Source organism: Filicampus tigris, chromosome 16 (genome assembly GCF_054856515.1).
Source record: "Filicampus tigris isolate MCC_2025a chromosome 16, RoL_Ftig_1.0, whole genome shotgun sequence".
Classification (NCBI taxonomy): domain Eukaryota; kingdom Metazoa; phylum Chordata; class Actinopteri; order Syngnathiformes; family Syngnathidae; genus Filicampus; species Filicampus tigris.
In genome coordinates, this window is record NC_141232.1 from 14,147,823 (window position 1) to 14,165,411 (window position 17,589).

Here is a 17,589-nt window from a genome sequence, read left to right on the forward strand (position 1 = left end):
ATGCAGGAAACCGTGCCCACTAACAAGCAATTGTACAACAAATATAAATAAATACACCTCAATTTAAAGGGAAATCAACCCAAAGACATTTTTTCAAGAATAAGTTCCTAGCAGGCGTACTAGTTGAAACACATTCTGATTAACATTGCGTTTGTGGAATATGAGTTAAGCAGCAAAATCCACCACATTTCAGCCATCTCAGGGGGTGGCCATTTTGTTTGTGGCTAAAAACGAGTGGATTAATTCTTAATCCACAAACGCAACATTTGTCCAAATGCCTTGTTTCAACTAGTGGGCTTGCATAGAACATATTATTGCAAAAAATATGTTTGGGTTGACTTCCCTTTTAAGACAAGCTTTTTTTACACCCCCATGCCCCCCACCCCATCCCCCATTGCGTCGAATTGCGACGGTGCAATGCCCTGAGAATGAAATAACCAGGATGAAAAACAATATTCACAGGCATTAAAAACATGCTGTTCGGATATCATTTGGTTATGAATGTGCACCATATAAACGCGGTTTGAGAGTGTGGGAGGATTTTCAAGAAGCCCTAAATCCATCTATGTTTTCTAGGAAAAGGGTAGGCTTTTCCAAGAAGCTCTGTTAACTCTCCCCGAACAGAGAGCACAAAAAGCATGTCACGTTTTCAGTCGCGGGTCTAATTTACCCAGCTGTTAAACTGCGGAATACGCTGCTGCACATAAAAAGTATTATATCAAAATGGTTTCACATGTCTTAAGCGATGTGCTTCATGTGGTGCTCCACATAAAATGAAGAAAACAAAGATAATGAACATAAAACCAAGAAAGAATATTCTTCCAAATGTGCTTTCAGTGTTGTGAAATGTCTGTCAGATTGAGATTTTTAAAAACAGATTCCACTCAATGATGACCATATGTAATAATTTACTGCTCTGTTAATTATAATACACGGCTTATTTCAGGATTGAAGGACATTTTGTGTCCCCACCATGATATTTCAAAGAATCCATCTACAAAATACAGAAGGGTTTAAGTCTATTGAGTTGATTAGTTTAAAGTCTTGCACTTCTGGCCCCTGATGAACTCCAGTGTTGATTTTTACGGTCTGTGTTTTGAGTCATCATCTTGCTACATGCCGAAGGATCTCCTAATAAAGTTTGGTCGCATCTTTCTTTAAATGGGCATACAAAATGCTTCTGTAGAGGTCTGAGGTTATTTTTCTGCTATCATGTTGTTCATCAATGAATTACTGATGAAATATGGAAGCCTGTAATAGAGCACTATTAAATTTCAAGCCATGACGTTACATCTACTCGGTTTCACAGATGTGCTGTTTTTTTATTTTTATTTTTATCCCAACTTTACCCTTTAAATTACTTTGGTAAAGGTTAATTCTTAAATGGTAATATTACAAACACCTTACCGACATCATTGGATTACGCAATTGTACCTAATATTGTCATCACAGGTGTATGTTGATTATTTCAATACTTTGACCAAGTTATTCATCTAAGAATTGCTGTTACGGCTTTGGAAAGAGCACTTCTGATGCAACTGGCAAATCAATACTGTAGTTAGCTGTGAGTAACAAAGACCCGAAACCTTCATACCGTGCCTGCTAAATACAAATACAAGAGTCCAGAGAGGATCAGTAATAAATAGAGGTATTTATTTATATACAGCAAATGGTGACAACAAAGGCTGCAGCACAGGTATGATTTCATAAAAACAGAACAAATATTTACATTTATGAACGCCCTATTTACACACACATAACCTGCACTGCTAGTGAGTAAATGTTGAAAAAAATCTACATGTATGTACATAAACACGAACAATTAAGATTCTGTACCTTCCACCTTAAAGTCCAAGAACAGTGAACATTACAACAACATCTCTGTTGCATGTAACAAGTCACTGTAAATAGTCAGTTTATACAAATTCTCTCCAGTACAATAATGCCAAGATGGACTTTTGAGCAACAGTAAAAAGCACCATTCTCTCACAATACAAAGAACAGGAGCTCAAAGAGACTGTGATGAGACACACAGATGTTTTTCTTCTTCTGTCAGGAATGCTGCAACAAGTTCTCCTATAGGGAAGGCTATAAATATACACATGTTGTAGTAGACCGCATTAGGCTCGGCCCCACTGGTCACACATGGTTGCATCAAAGCTATTCTGAGGAATGCATAGCTCCTCTTCAGACACATTTAAGCAAGTCTCTCAAATAAAAAGATCTGAAGGAATGTCAACATGTGGCTGACTACAAAAACCCTGCCATTTATGCAGATGGTTCGATTCCCGGCCAGTGCCCCAACACTATGACGCTCTCCACTCGCCAGTGCCATTCCGAAGCCCGGTTAAATGGGAAAGTTGCATCGGGAAGGGTAGGCGGTATTCAAGGCACAAACCACTATGCAGCATTACCTGAGGTCTTACTCTCCAATTATTTTTTCCCCCATCAGTACGGAGGTGATTTATGGTATAGTAATTACATATAAAGATAATACTAAAACTGTTTGAGGCAAAGTAGTTAGGACTCGCAGTCTCACGGATTTCTTCTACAATGCACATTCAGCAATAATAAAAGCTTTGTTCCAAATAAAATCTCCTTATTTCTGATTCAAGAAGAGGAAGAACGCCCAAACAGTTTGATAATTAGTCCATTCACATTTTTGCAGTTCACTATGAAGCCATCAACAGTACACTTAAAAATGAAAAAGTTTGGTACATTTCAAGTGGTAACTTTGATCATAAAGTGCAAAACTTGCGGTAATTCAGCAGATTAAAGGGCCACGTCAATTGATATCTAAATGTAAGATAAAATGTCACATAGGCTGCCATTAAAAAAAATGGGGATGATGTATCCAATTGGATATTTCATATCCAGAAAACTTTAAAAAAGGAACTTCTAGGCTAATCAGCTAAGCTAAGTAAGATATGGCTATGCTAAGCTAGTCTCCGGTTCGACTTTCATAGTGAAAGTAAAAATTCCCTTTTTTTTCATGAAAAATGCCAACCTGTTTTTCTCAACTTAACTAGAAATAGTGTAATACTGTATCCTAGTACATCAGCAGCACTGACCCCATTAACTCAATAAAACTAGATTTAGAGCACTGGGAGAGCCTGGTTGGATGAGTTCAGTTCAACTTTTAAAGTATGAAGGCTCTACAGTAAAAAAATAACAACAACAAATATGATAATGAGTAATGATAAAAATTAATTGAACCTGAATATCCTAGAGGTTTTGTTGTGTGGATATAGCTGTCTGATAATGGCTCTTTGAATTCCATCCCATATGCCATGTGACGTTAAAACTAGTTTTCATTGAATGTCGGGTTGTCCGCCTCTTCATCCAGGCTCACAACCTGTTTCTGATAAGACAAAAAATATTATGAGACATAATTGCAAGTACTGCATGTAGTGTAAGTGTCAATCACAGAAAACAAAAAATAACTGGCATTATTACTAAACTTGCCTCAATAAAAATACAGTGATAGCAGTGAATCATTTCCATTGTTGTCTTTTGAAAATGATCTTTTCCACTGCATGGTACTGACTCAGCTCATCTACAGCATTTTGCGTCAACAGACTGCGAAACCATGCCAAAATGGAAGCACTAGTTGGAATGCTACAAAGCCAAAGAACGGCAATGAATGAGACGTAGGGTCTCCTGTGTTTACTTAAGGAATGTGACTTCAAATTGGACACAGTCAGTGGTTAAATTTTCATTTGAGAAGAGACTGAGAGCTCTAAAAAAGTGACTGCTGCAACAAAGTGGACACTTGGAAATAAATACTGCAGCATCCAAAGCTACAAATAGCAACATGCTAACGTTACCCTGTTGCTGTTGCTAACGTTAGCATGTGTGCAATTTTTCTTCTTCTTTTTTTCAAGCTGTGAATCCTCAAAAGTTACAATGAAGCAGCAACCTGCTCAACCAGTGGGTAAACAATGACCAGCAGTGGTTTACAGATGATACTCATACTGTATCTAACACTGTATGCTCGGTACCCTTGCTGACCAGGAAATACAACTTCGTAGTACCTACTTTTGAGAATGAAAAAGCATCATGTTTGCAAAACAAAAATCTAAAAAGGTTCCATTGACAAAAAGAAAAAATGATCCCCATTCACATGGACCTGCAATAAAGGCTGAAAAGTCTGTGTAAATAATTGGCTGAAACAGCCCAATAGACTTACTTTTGGGTAGGAATACCCATCAGAACTATGGTTCCTCCAAATGTGCACTTGGTCCTCTGTGGTTTTTTGATAGACAGGGTTGTCAAAATGGATTGTGTTGGTGTTCTTTAGCTTGTAGTTCTTCCATAGCAGTACGCCAGCAAAAGTCAGCATACAAATGATTGCTACACAAAGATAACCAGAGTGAAGATTGGTACACTGGATGACTGGATCGATATTGGTTTCTGTGACTAAATCCGCTCACCTAGAGGTAAGACAATGTGCAAAGCAGTTGGACTGCTGGAAGATGTCGTAGGTAGCACTGCAGCAAACTCATGGTGGATGTCTGAAGAAGAAAAGGACATACTATTATCAGAAAACCGTCCGTCTATTTTCTATCACAGATCCAGAACCTGTAAGCAGCAATTAGCATTTGCATTTATGCATTTCTACACCAACTCTAATCATTAGATGATCTATGTAGTTAGCATTCACTTCTCTTCTGCATGCTTGGATGCAGTTTGTCTCGTTCTCTTTAACTTACAAGTAAGTAAGTAAGTAAGTAAGTAAGTAAGTAGGTAAGTAAGTAAGTAAGTAAGTAAGTAAGTAAGTAAGTAAGTAAGGAAGTAAGTAATTAGTAAGTAAGTAAGAGGATCTACCTTTACTATCGTAACATTAATTGCATCCCTCAGAGTAGGACATCTGAGTGCATTTGTTTATATTTTGCCCATGAATGATTTGAAAATGTCCCTCCCTTTTCGAGGCCTTTACCTTGAGAAGTAACTGGAGTTTGTGTAGTGGTCTGGAGGGCTTTGGGTTTTGCTGGCTGTGGTGAAGTCTTCCTAAGTTCAGGTGTGGTGGTTCTGACCAGAGGCCTTGTGGTGCTTGTCACTGGCTTGATCACAAGTCTTGTGCTTGTGATGGGACCAATGGAGGTATGGGACATGGGTGGGATTGTGGCAAGTGCAGGTTGGTTGGTGGTAGGAATCTGAGGACGCACGGGAGCTGCACGTGTTGACACCACTGATAGAATATAATTAACAAGAAGACCAGTCAGCCAGTGAGTGGAATATAAGAATCAAATGTAAGTTGAATTTAGGTCAGTAATTGACATACTGTACCTGCTACGCATCTCCTCATATCACTTGCTAGCGTCATGTTATCAGGACAGACACAGGTATATTTCGGGGGATGTCTGCCCACTTGTGGCGCTCCCAGGCACATGAATTCACAGCCGCTATTTGGCACTCGACACCAGTCAATCCCTGCAAAATTAGTGGGCGGTGATGTTATAATGAGAGCAACATTTTAAAGAACAATGTGTATCGTTTTTTTTTTTTTTTTTAACATAATCAAGCTGATCTTTGTGCAAAATATTGATGATGAAATCTGACCCATTCAAAGGTTTGATATAGTTTTCTGTCTACTATGCAAAAATTTACGGAAGGCAAGGCTTCCAATTTAGCAGCAAATGCTGACGACTAATGATCATAACAAAAAGATTGACCTGTAATGCTAAAGGTTGTCACATACCAGCAGGCTGTTTAAGGTTATGGTACAAAATAATGTCATCTGGAGATGACAGGTGCTCCGCCACTGGAATGATGTCTTCGCCAGTCAATCTATTAGCACTGAGGATGGCATTGTTACTGACATCTGTCCAGAACACTCTTTCCTTAAGTGCACAAAGAAGAGAAGGTATTTGACAACACTAGACACAACAAGACACGTATGGATTCAACATGATGTTTTTTGACAATCGATATTCATCTGGCTGTAAATAAGTACCTCAAACACAGTAAGTCCCAACGGGTGGCTGAGCTTGTGTTCGTCAACAATGAGGGTGTGTCGCCCACGACCCTGCACGTCGATACTGGAGAGGGTGTGTAACTTTGAGTCCACCCAGTAGAGCCGCTGGTTCAACAGGTCTAGGAATGGGAATAGTTAGTGGGAAACAGGTCAGTCAGTAATGCTTCAATTAGAGAGGAAGAAATAGAGAGGAACCAGAAGGTTGGGTGTACCGAGTGTTATTCCATTGGGCCACACAATGTTGTCAGTAACCAGAGCGATGCGATCACCTCCATTCAGACCGCTCTTTTCAATTTTAGCACGATTGCCCCAGTCAGTCCAGTAAACGAAGCTGGCCGGACAAATCCATGCATATATTATTGCAATCAAAACACTAAAATGACAATCATCTGTCAACATTCAAGTTCTTATAGACGGGAAGCTTACTTGCTGTAGGGATCGACCACGATTGCTCGGGGTTTGGATAAGCCTTGGGAGATGAGAGTCTTACGACGCTCACCATCAGCAGTTACCACAGAGATGGTGCTGCGAATGCTATCAGTCCAGTACAGGTTGTTATGGATCCAGTCAAAGGCAACACCCTCAGGCGCATCGATGTCATTAGACACCATTACAGTGTGGTGAGTAGAGTCCTCCGCTGAATTCATTTGTGTTCTGGAATCAAAGTGGGGAAAAATGTGTTTTTACATAGAAAAAGAAAGGGTATTGACGCTGTAATTAAATGTTTTACACCAAGGCGATGGAGTGACGTACATCAACAGAACACACATCAATTCATTTTAAAGGGAACATGTTTGCTAGGCTACATGTTGCTTTGAGTCAAGTTCGTGGCCCGAAGTCTGCTTGGCCTGCCAATGCGCATCAACTGTCCAAGTGCATTTTTAAAGAATATCCATCATTATATAAATAACCATGTCTGTTGCACAGAAAAAAAGTTTGGGCAAAGGGAAAACAACATGTTTAGGGTCCTTTTTCTAGTCACTCACCTGGAACCTGTTTGCCCTGGTTGACCCTATACCAGGACATAAAGCCCCTGACAATTTTTTAATATCACGTTTTTTTGCAAATATGTCATACATCTGTATTCAATATAAAGCCAATATTGGGAGAAAAAAAAGAAAAACAGGACATTTGATGGCACTGGTGGGTTAGGGTTAGGTTAACCCTACCCCTGGTCCATTATCCCAACTGGTCAACTTAAATAAAAAACAATAACATGTTCCTCACCTGTAGATTTTCTTTTGGGAGATATCTGACCAGTAGATTTCTTTCGTGGCCATGTTCATATCCAGTGCCACAACGTTCTTTAGACGAGGAATGACCTGCGTGTACTCACTTTTGTCCAAGGTCATCTTTCTGACCTCATGGCGATTGGTGAAGAAAAGGTAGGCGATTGTACCTACAAGATTATAGTGGACACTCTAGTTATGTAAACATTAAAAAATACCCTCTGTTTGTTGTATAGTTCAGAGAGAGAACACGGAGAGCTTTTTTCTTTTACCAATGGCCTTGCAGGCTTTGGTTGATGGGTCAACTTGGTAACCTTCTTCACACTCGCATTTGTAACTGCCCATCTGGTTAACGCAGATCTGGCTACAGGTGTCTGGGTAGGCGCACTCATCAATATCTGATGAAAAATGGAGTCCACATGAAATTTTTGTTGTTTGCTGAATCGTTAGCCATCAATGGTGGATGCTATTGGGGGAATCTTTTCTTTTTACCTTCACATTGATTTTTGTTGGTCAGTTGATATCCAGCAGGACAAAGACACTCAAAACCAATTTTAAGGTTGTTGCAGACATGAGAGCAGCCACCATTGTTGGAGAGGCATTCGTTGAAGCCTGAAGACAGAAAGGCGTCATAATGTTTTTTTTTTTCTGAGGACATAACAGGTCAAGACCATCAGTGCTAATTATCCTGACAGTTATGAATGACAATCTCAGTACTCACGACATTCCCTCAGGGGCTCGTCTGACCAATCCCTGCAGTCACGCTCCTTGTTGCAGACCTTATCCATACTGATACACTCCCCACTGTGACACTTAAATCTGGTGGCGCCGTCACATTCAGTTGCTGTACAAACAATTAAAACTGCATCAGCAAATGGGAAGTTAAAGCGTAATCAAAGTGGCTGCATGGGGAGTAGCTTCATACCATTGACACAGCCTCTTTCATCACTCATGTCTCTGCAGTCATACCGATAGTTGCATTGGTGGCTTCCATGAATGCAAGTTCCATCGTCACATTGAAACTCATCAGGGCGGCAGGTGGGGCGGACTACAGCGATGCAATCGGACAGGCATTTAGTTCATATCCCAGTTTTAAAGCCATTTAAACAGCATTTGAAGCAAATGATGACACATACCACAGTTGGCTTCATCAGACCGATCAAGGCAGTCAGCTTCTCCATCACACCTCCAGTTTCCGTGAATGCACTCCCCGCTACCACAGAGGAATTCCAGGGGAGAGCAGCGGTGAGCTTGAGAAGGTGAAGCCGTGCCACAGTTCTGGGGCCACTCGTCCGAGCCGTCTGTGCAGTCTCCGTCACCGTCGCAGGCCCACAGATGCGGAATGCACAAGCTGTTATTGCATTGAAAAGAAGCACTGCTGCACGTAGCCGGCTGGCAGGAGGCCTCGTCACTGCCGTCGGCGCAGTCGGCTTCCTCGTCGCAGACAAAGGAGGCGGACACACAGTGGCCATTTGTGCAGCGGAATTCTGTGTCTGTGCAGTTTTTGGGTTCTAAGAGACAGGAGACGCAGTGAAGAAACCATAGATCAAAAAGAGATCATGAAGGTCAACCCAGTAAGACACATAGGAATGGATCAAATACACCAGAGGTGGCAAAAGTACTAGATATTCTGACATAGAATACAGATATTGACCTGTATTTGTTTATAAAAAAAAGACTGTGATGAGAGCGGAAGTGCTGATTGGTTTCCTGACAGTGGACAGCTGTTTACTTTACCCAACTTTAAAGGGGGAAGTCAACTCCAAAATGTTCTTGACAATAATATGTTCAATGCGCCTCCACTAGTCTAAACACACCGTTCTGATTAATATTGCATCTGTGGAATATGAGTTAAGCAGCAAACTCCAGACGTTTTTAGCCATCTCAGGGGGCGGCCATTTTGTCACTTGCTGTTGACTTAAAATGACATCACAGTTGCTTAGGGCTCAGGTAACAACCAATCACGGCTCACCTGTTTTCTGAAGCTGAACTATGATTGGTTGTTGCCTGAGCCCTGAGCAACTGCGATGTCATTTTCAGTCGACAGCAAGTAACAAAATGGCCGCCACCTGAGATGGTCAAAAACAGGCTGATTTTGCTACTTAACTCATATTCCACAAGCACAATATCAATCAGAATGCCATGTTTACACTGTTTACACATCGAACATATTATTGTAAAGACAATTTTGGGGTTGACTTCCGCTTTAAGTACATGCTTTTTACATAATGCCATCATCAGCGGACTTCAAAAAAATGAACAAGTAATAAAATAATTGCCAATATAAGGAGAAAAAACTACAGATACCCGTTTTCAATTGTAGACAGTAAAAGGAAAAAGTCCAAAGACTTGAAAAATCTAGTACTCACGTACAGTCATAAAGTCCAGATACTTTGTTACTTGCCACAACTGGGCAGAACTATTGGGGCACGTGGAAGAACATAAGTGCTCCCCAGTCACAGACTTTTGAAGAGTAGTTTCTCAAAACCAGATTTGGTTTGAAAAACCTTCGACATGTACACTGACTATGACAGCAGTCTGGCTCTTGGTATAGCTGTATGGCAGCCATATGTCTCACGCATGTCCTCCAATCCAATTCTACACGTACTTCACCCATCTTTGTGCAACTCCAGCACCATCCACTCTCCTAAGATGACAGTGTGCCTGCCTATACTGTGTGCAGATTCCTCACCACAGTGCTCTTCATCAGCTTCATTCTTACAGTCTGCTTTCCCATCACAACGCCAAGAGTTGGGTATACACTGGTGAAAGTGGTCAGCGCAACTGAAGTCTGCTGGTTGACATGTTTTGGCCACTGGAAGACACACACACAAAAAAACCCAATACTGTGTTTGAGATTTTATAAATAATCACACTGAGGGATAATGGGATGCTTTTTTTTACCCCATACTTACAGCAAGTATCAGGAAGCTCGTCCGTGCCATCTCCGCAGTCATCTGTGCCGTCACACACCCACCTGACTGTGATGCATCTCCTATTCCCACATGGGAACTGATGGTCTCCGCATGTTGTCAGTGCACCTGCTGCAAACAGAAATGACAACTTGTGCTAATTCATCCAACACAGGTTCACTATACCTGTTAATGTTATGTGGCATTTCTGACTTCCTCCTACATTCCTTAGACATGCATTGGTAAATGGTAATGGTAAATGGGCTGTCACTTATATAGCGCTTTTCTACCTTGGGTACTCAAAGCGCTTTTTACACTGTACCTCATCTACCTACTGATGACGCAGCATCGGGAGCAACTGGGGGTTCAGTATCTGGCTCAAGGATACTTCGACATGGTCACAATGGCCGAGGATCGATCCCGCAACCTCCGGGTTGGGACACGACCACTCTACCACTGAGCCATGCCGCCCTGTGTGAATTTATTTTCAAGACTAGTCACAAACCGCTGGAGGCTGTCTCAATTTTCAATTACAGCTACCAGAGTGGCATAGTCAGAGTTGGGAAATAACTCCTGCTGTACAATCTGGTGAGTCTTGCGTGTTAATAATTGTTCAAACGTCACCAAGTCAAAATAATAGAGTCTCGGTGCAAGCATACTTCCATTATCAGCAGATTTAGAAGACTCAAATCACAAAAGAATGTAGTTTTCTATAGCATAAGGTCATCTGTGCCAAATGACTCATGATGAAGACATAGGTTGCCCCACTAACCTCCATCTATAATGGAGCCACTGAACTGAAAGCACCAAACCAATTGTTCAGTACATCGCACAGACCATTTTTCTGAAAAGACACTGGAAGCCTTGAGGGCTTGAAACCCAAAAGAGACACCTGTTTCGCTCAGGGCTTCACAGTAAGTAACCCCCCCCCCCCCCCCCCCCACACACACACAACCCCCGCCGACCCACCACCGAAATACAAATACAGTCTATTACTGTGCGATACAAAAGATTAAATGAACACAATCATATTACAAATATAGTCAAATCTTTAAAGCGGAAGTCAGCCCAAACATTTTTTTTCAAGAATATGTTCTATGCAGGCCCAATAGTTGAAACATGGCATTTGATTAATATTGCGTTTGTGAAATATGAGAAATCCACCCGTTTTTAGCCATCTGAGGGGGTGGCCATTTTGTCACTTCAGTCAACTGAAAATGACATCACAGTTGCTCAGGGCTCAGGTAACGACCAATCATGGCTCAGTTTAAAAAAACAGGTGAGGTGTGATTGGTTGTTACCTGGGCCCTGAGCATCTGTGATGTCATTTTCAGTCGACAGAAGTGACAAAATGGCCACCTCCGGAGATGCCTAAAAGCTGCTTAGTTTTGCTGCTTAACTCATATTCCACAAACGCAATATTAATCAGAATGCCTTGTTTCAACTAGTGGGCCTGCATAGAACATATTTTGGAAAAAAATATGTTTGAGTTGACTTCTCCTTGAAACATATTTGAATTTGTGCCACATTAAATGGAAACGTGACTTGAAAGAATTTGACTTTTTATTGCTAAGGATGACTTTCAAAGCTGTAAATCACAAGACAAACATCTGGTGCATTTGGCCGTGCTGGAAGTCTCTGCTGTTGTGGAAAAGTCTGTATGCTTACGTTCTTATGCACTTAAACATCAAGTACAGTACAGTACAGTACAGTACAGTACAGTAAAGTATATTATCTATGAAGGTGTTTTCTGTGTGAAAGCTATGAAGCTTATGATGGTTAAGAACACTGTGGTAAAAGTAGAAGTACTGATTCAACTTCAGACTCTGAAGTCAACCCAAACATATTTTCTTAACAAGAATATGTTCTATGCAGGCCCACTACCTCAAACACGGCATTCTGATTAATATTGCGTTAGTATTGAGTTAAGCAGCAAAATCAACCCATTTTTAGCAATCTCAGGGGGCGGCTATTTTGTCACTTCTATTGACTGAAAATATCACAGATGCTCAGAGCTCAGGTAATGACCAATCACAGATCACCTGTTTTCTGAAGCTGAGCCATGATTGGTGGTGATCTGAGCTCTGAGCAACTGTGATGTCATTTTCAATCGACAGAAGTGACAAAATGGCCGACCCCTGAGATGGCTAAAAATGGGTGGATTAACTCGTATTCTGCAAATGCAATATTTATCAGAATGTCTTGTTTCAACTAGTGGGCCTGCAAAGAGCATATTCTTGAAATAAAATATGTTTGGGTTGACTTCCTCTTTAAGTACACAATGAAAAACAACAAAATTAAAACAACTCTCCTCAATAAAGCCATGAATGGGGCATAGCTTTCTTCTCTGAATCTGTAGTCATTGTTGTTAATGCCCCGTGGTTCACATCCTTTATGTCACTTCTGTTCCTGTTTTTTCCCACTTTATAAGGGTTAGTGTCTCAAAATCTCAATATATCAACAAATCGAGATCCCAATCACGGTTAGCATTGATGCTATCAATTTAAAGTACATTTTTTATGTGGTAAATCGCAGCACAGGAGGGGGGGGGGGACGTGTAATGTTTGACAAGTTGTACAAAGTATTGTATTCAAATGGGTGGGGTAAAAGTAAAAAGTCACCTGAAAAATAAATCCTCAAGTACAGATCCCTACATGATCTATTTAATTACTGTATTTGTACTTTGTTATTTCCCACCACAGTTGGATTATTTATCCACTGAGTTTAAAGTTCAGACCTTGAAAGACAACATTGACCCAATGCTGGCCTTATTTACTGGGAATATACCAATATTGGGAGAAGAAATGTGCTGCCAAATTGTTCTGTGTTTAATTAATCATTGGTGGGATCAGTTACAAAATTTTGTTGACTTCTCCAGTAAGGGCATTAAACACAAATACAGATTAAAAACTAACACACTAACACTAACACTTGACTTGCTGAAGAAAAATGAATGTCATAATATAGGCATATCTGATTTTAGCTTTTTTTGCTCATGTATATCTTTTCAAGTTAAGTTGAAGCTTTCAGGTTGAAGTGAACTCAATGAGACTGTGTGGAACTGAATAGGCTGCTAGTTTGAACACGTTTTACAACTCACTCTTCTCAAAAGTGACATACTGGGTGGGAACAGGTCTGACAATGTGTGACCAAAACTGAAACTGTGTTTGTATTGTAGGGTGGGCTGGAGGAATTCCATTCATACGCGCAATATTAACGTTTAAAAAAAAAAAAAGTAAAGAATACATGCGAGGGCTGGGCTTGGGGATGTAGCGGGAAGAAGCCAACCAGTCTTCATGTTGCATCATGTTGGACTAATGAAATACAGTACTCATCAACTGCATCCAAATATTCCCATGGTGGATTTTAAGAGTTCAACAAAAGGCAAGTCGCATCCAGTTCCACTTTATGAATGACCTACTGTGCTCACCCACTCATAGAAGCTGATTGGGATCTGATTTGTCCTGAATGCCGATAAAAGAAAAAGCAGATATAAAGATCAGAAAAAAAAAATATGAACAAGACTGCTAAGAGAATACTAAACGCATTCCAGTTTCTATATTAATAATAAATTAAGGGAATTTGAGAAGGTGGGAATATTTTCATCATGAGGAATTAAAAGAGTGGGAAAGATTTGACCTACATTCTGGGAAACCCAGTTTACCACCGCCCGCCCTCATCGTCTAGCATCCGGTACTGTCACAAGAGTTAAACCTAAACACACTGGATGTCACAGGCCTATTTCATATATATTTTTAAACATTATGGAACATAACATAGAGGGAAAATTTGAAATATGTTAGAATTTGTCAGAAAAAACAAACAAACATTAAAAGCAATGAATTTGGACTTACTTGTTTGAACTTGGGAGTAGATGAGAAATGCCAACATCACACAAAACGGTTCCATGGCTTCCACGCACACTGGAGGATGCACCAAAGTCTACTTTTTGACACACGCTAATTGTAATATAGAATTTCAAGAGAGCGAAGTGGTGTGATGTGTGATGCTGCTGACGAAAGAGAAGGCCCTGCACTCTGCAATGTTTGGCAACAACACGAGACCCATTTCAATGTGGCCCACCGCGTGGGTGGGACCGATGGGGTCCAGGGGGGCCTGCGGTTAGGAAGGCGGGATTTGAAGTGGGGTGATTTGTGAGCCACAGCAAACTCAACAATCTGGAGGCGGAGCTCTGTCTTGGAAATGAATTTTTTACTATGAGTAACTTTAACCCTTCGGAGAAGGCTCACGTGCGCACGTGGCAAATGGAAACATTGGAGTTTTTTTTTTTTTTTTTTTCTCTGAAAGTTAAACTTTGAACCTTGTGCAATAAATCCTTGACACTGGTGCAGAACTGAGGTCTTTACTGTAAAAAAACAAACAAACAAAAAATACATTTAAAATAAATGTTCCTTGTTAATATTTTTGTGCAAGTGGACATTTTTAAATGCTTCCAAAAAAAAGTTTCACTGGAGTTCATTAATTAGTCATATCAAAAGTGTGTCATTATATTTGAGGCAGGTGTCACAGATGTTTCCATATGGAACAAAATTATGAAGATTAATGTAGACAAAATTCTTAATTTACAGAGTACAACAACATTAACATTGAAATGTTTGGAAAATAAAGACATTGACAACTTTTTCAGAATCTAGAACTAACGTAAAAAAAAAAAAACGGATCCTAATTTGCACGAAGTAGCTCAGTGTGAAGAAAAGATTTCGTGAGCTGACAAACGAAAAAATATAACACAGGCCATCAGACCCAAGCGAGCAAATGTAGAATGTGCTTGAAAGTATATTAATGCAGTGTCGTGCTCACTGTGGAAGACCGCAGAAGACAGCTGGATGCTTGCAGAATTCCTAAGTGAAAAGCCTCCCCCCTTTATAACATTTAGCAGGTCACAAATGTGGCATTGTCAAGGTTTACAACCAGGAGTCTTCTACGTCTATGTAACATCGAGAGTTTACCACGTGGACCGAGCCTCTCTACTGGAGTTCAGAAAGAGAAGGTTTACTCTTTACCCTGAGAAAACATTGAAGCAGACAGTTAAATTCCATAAGCAACATTTTTTTGACTGGATGTGGTTATGTTGGGGAAAATTTGGCGACTCCGAAGCACAACGTCAGCTCTCTAATACAGTGGAGATGGAGTTTGGGTTCAGGTTAAGTGTGAGAAGAGTTCATGGAGGGAAAAAAAAGAAAATAAAAACAAGTGATTACAGCCTCAAAGTTGGAAACTTCCAGAGGCCTACAAGATTCAAAGAGAGTTACAGCACAGGCAAATAAAGATAAAGAGCAGCCCAAGAGACAAAATGTCTAAATAGAATGGACTACTTAAATGACAACTTTTCGGTACAGGTGGATCCCCCATTTATATGACAGATCCAATCTGTTTGTGTCAAGAAACATCCAAGAAAAAAAGAAAGAATGAGCACAGCCTGCTAAAAATGAGAGCAGATCCAAATCCAGAGAGCCCAGAGTAAAACACCCCCCTTTTTGAGAAAGAATGGGATCGCAATCTTTTCCGCCCCTCATTTAAACGTTTTCTGGTCCTTCCTGTATGTTTGCTCCCATGTCACACAGTCAGTTTCAAGCAGCCTGTTTACACACGTTGAATTTACCTGCCTCCTTATTCCCTGAAGGTTCATTCAGGTTCCCCTCGTTGCAGCTCAGCCTGTTTTTCTTCTTTTTTTGCTTCATTGAACAGTTTTGTGGTTTGATAATGTCTGCTGCAGCTTCAGCAACAAAGTCATAAAAGGAAGACGTCAGTATAAAATCAGTGTCTGATTTCAAAGGTTGTACATGTTCAGGCAAAAAACATTGATGATGATTATTAAGTATCGAGCTCAATTCCAGATACATAAGAGGCTTAGGGAGAAATAGCTATTAATGTTGATCAAAACACATTACTGACCTCTTGTAATGAAAGTTTAGCAATGATGGGCCGTTATCTTGCTGTGATCTCTGTCTTGCTTTGACTTGGCTTCCCTTCTTTATACATGTGGGTGGGCGGCCAAGAGGTAAGAGTAGCAATCAAGGAGAAGGGAGGTTAGATCTTCTGCAATGCAGAAAAGGCTCCACAGCTGTGTACGTGATTTTTCTGGCATACATTAAAGGGCGCTGAGAATATACAATACAGTTTTCTGGAAGTTACTGATAAGATTTTGAGCAATAAAGATTCAAAGTATGGGTTATTTAAGTATGAATGAAATTGGTTCTTACGTAAAAACAGAAATTTTCTTTGACAACTAAATAATGCATGGTTGATCTTATTTGATATTTACTCATTTGAAAACTGCCGTTGCATGGTGCAGATTGCTGGTGGATTGGGAGTGGCAGTTTATAGTGAATATTTCCTTTGGTCATCACCTTGAACTTGAAAAAGATAAGAATGAGAGTTGGCGACGGGAAATGTCAACAAAGAAGCAGCAAGGTAAAGACTCAATGTCAAAGTTTGCTGCTGCCATAATGAAAAGCGCAGCTGTACAAATAGATCATAGATCAACTTCACTGGCAGTGAAGATTGTTGGACAAATCCTCTCATGAGGTGATTTTGTCACCTCGGCTAATGTGGTCAATAGATTTACCGGTACTATAATCCATGCTAGCATAACAGAAAACACATTATTAATGGTCATTTCAATTGTTTTCATTTCTCTCATTTGATAAACAACTTCATGCAACATGTAGACTATGCAACAAGAAGTAATAAACCTTCTTGACCGCCTTTATTTCATTCAAATGCAAATATAAGGCAGTTATAGGAAATATTGGGTTTTATGTTCAATCTTATGCGCAGCTAGCATTTTGTTCCAGCTGCAGATGTTTTTTTTTTAAATACTAAAAGTCGAATCGAGTTAAAAGATTTGAAAAGTTATCAAGATATTTAAATAGCACGATCACAGAAATGATTTACAGAGTAACGTTAATTGTAAATGTTAAAAGGGAATTTTGAGCAAATTTGTTTTTTTAGAAGCCCCTATGAAACTAGCCCCTAGCCATTCGTATTTATCAGCACCTAAGTAGCTGTTTCAAAAAGGTTGGAGACCACTGATTCACTGTATACGCTGTTTAAAAAAAAGAAAAGAAAATAAATATATTTTTTCTTTTTTAAATCGAACATGAGAGCTAAATGAAAGTGATACATGGTGAAATGGTAAAAAGGGGACTGAAATGAACTAAAAATGTAATATAAAACTCAAATTAAATCATTGCATTATTTGGCATCGTACCAGTTCAACAAATGAAAATCTCATAGCAGGTTATTAAAACTCAATCACTGCCAGACATTTTCAGACCCTCTTTTACCCTAACGTTTGAAAAAAATATAAAGTCCCTGGGATTGAATGGCTGGACTGTGAAGACAAATAAATATGTCAATGGCAGTGAGGTGAGTTAATGTAACAAGCTTCCAACTGTTATTGGTGAAATGATGAAAGTCATGTGGTTAGTATGCCACCTAGTGGTAA

General features: G+C 40.0%; 1 protein-coding gene across 2 annotated transcripts; it reads right to left on the reverse strand.

Annotated features, from left to right (window-relative positions):
• Positions 1 to 1,632: 1,632 nt before the first annotated feature.
• Positions 1,633 to 14,226, reverse strand: ldlra (low density lipoprotein receptor a). Of its 2 annotated transcripts, XM_086055822.1 has the most exons (18): positions 13,973 to 14,225; positions 10,122 to 10,250; positions 9,899 to 10,021; positions 8,343 to 8,717; positions 8,132 to 8,254; positions 7,928 to 8,050; positions 7,699 to 7,818; positions 7,479 to 7,604; positions 7,205 to 7,376; positions 6,404 to 6,631; positions 6,190 to 6,308; positions 5,957 to 6,096; positions 5,702 to 5,843; positions 5,290 to 5,433; positions 4,940 to 5,191; positions 4,434 to 4,514; positions 4,190 to 4,353; positions 1,633 to 3,361 (listed from the first exon to the last, which is right to left on the reverse strand). In XM_086055822.1, exons 1-18 carry the CDS (start codon positions 14,025 to 14,027, stop codon positions 3,305 to 3,307), a joined length of 2,673 nt encoding a protein of 890 aa, XP_085911948.1. In that variant the 5' UTR covers positions 14,028 to 14,225; the 3' UTR covers positions 1,633 to 3,304. The 2 variants fall into 2 exon arrangements, with proteins under 2 accessions (XP_085911948.1, XP_085911947.1); XM_086055821.1 differs by having other exon boundaries at positions 1,633 to 4,353; positions 13,973 to 14,226.
• Positions 14,227 to 17,589: the final 3,363 nt, after the last annotated feature.

Bases quoted from the DNA above. Each gene is read 5' to 3' on its own strand.
- ldlra (XM_086055821.1), bottom strand. From the start codon at position 14,027: ATGGAACCGTTTTGTGTGATGTTGGCATTTCTCATCTACTCCCAAGTT. The intron at 6,097-6,189 runs GTACACCCAACC...TCCCATTCCTAG, and splicing joins GCCCAATGGAATAACACTCG to ACCTGTTGAACCAGCGGCTC. The intron at 4,354-4,433 runs GTGAGCGGATTT...ATCTTTGTGTAG, and splicing joins GCACATTGTCTTACCTCTAG to CAATCATTTGTATGCTGACT.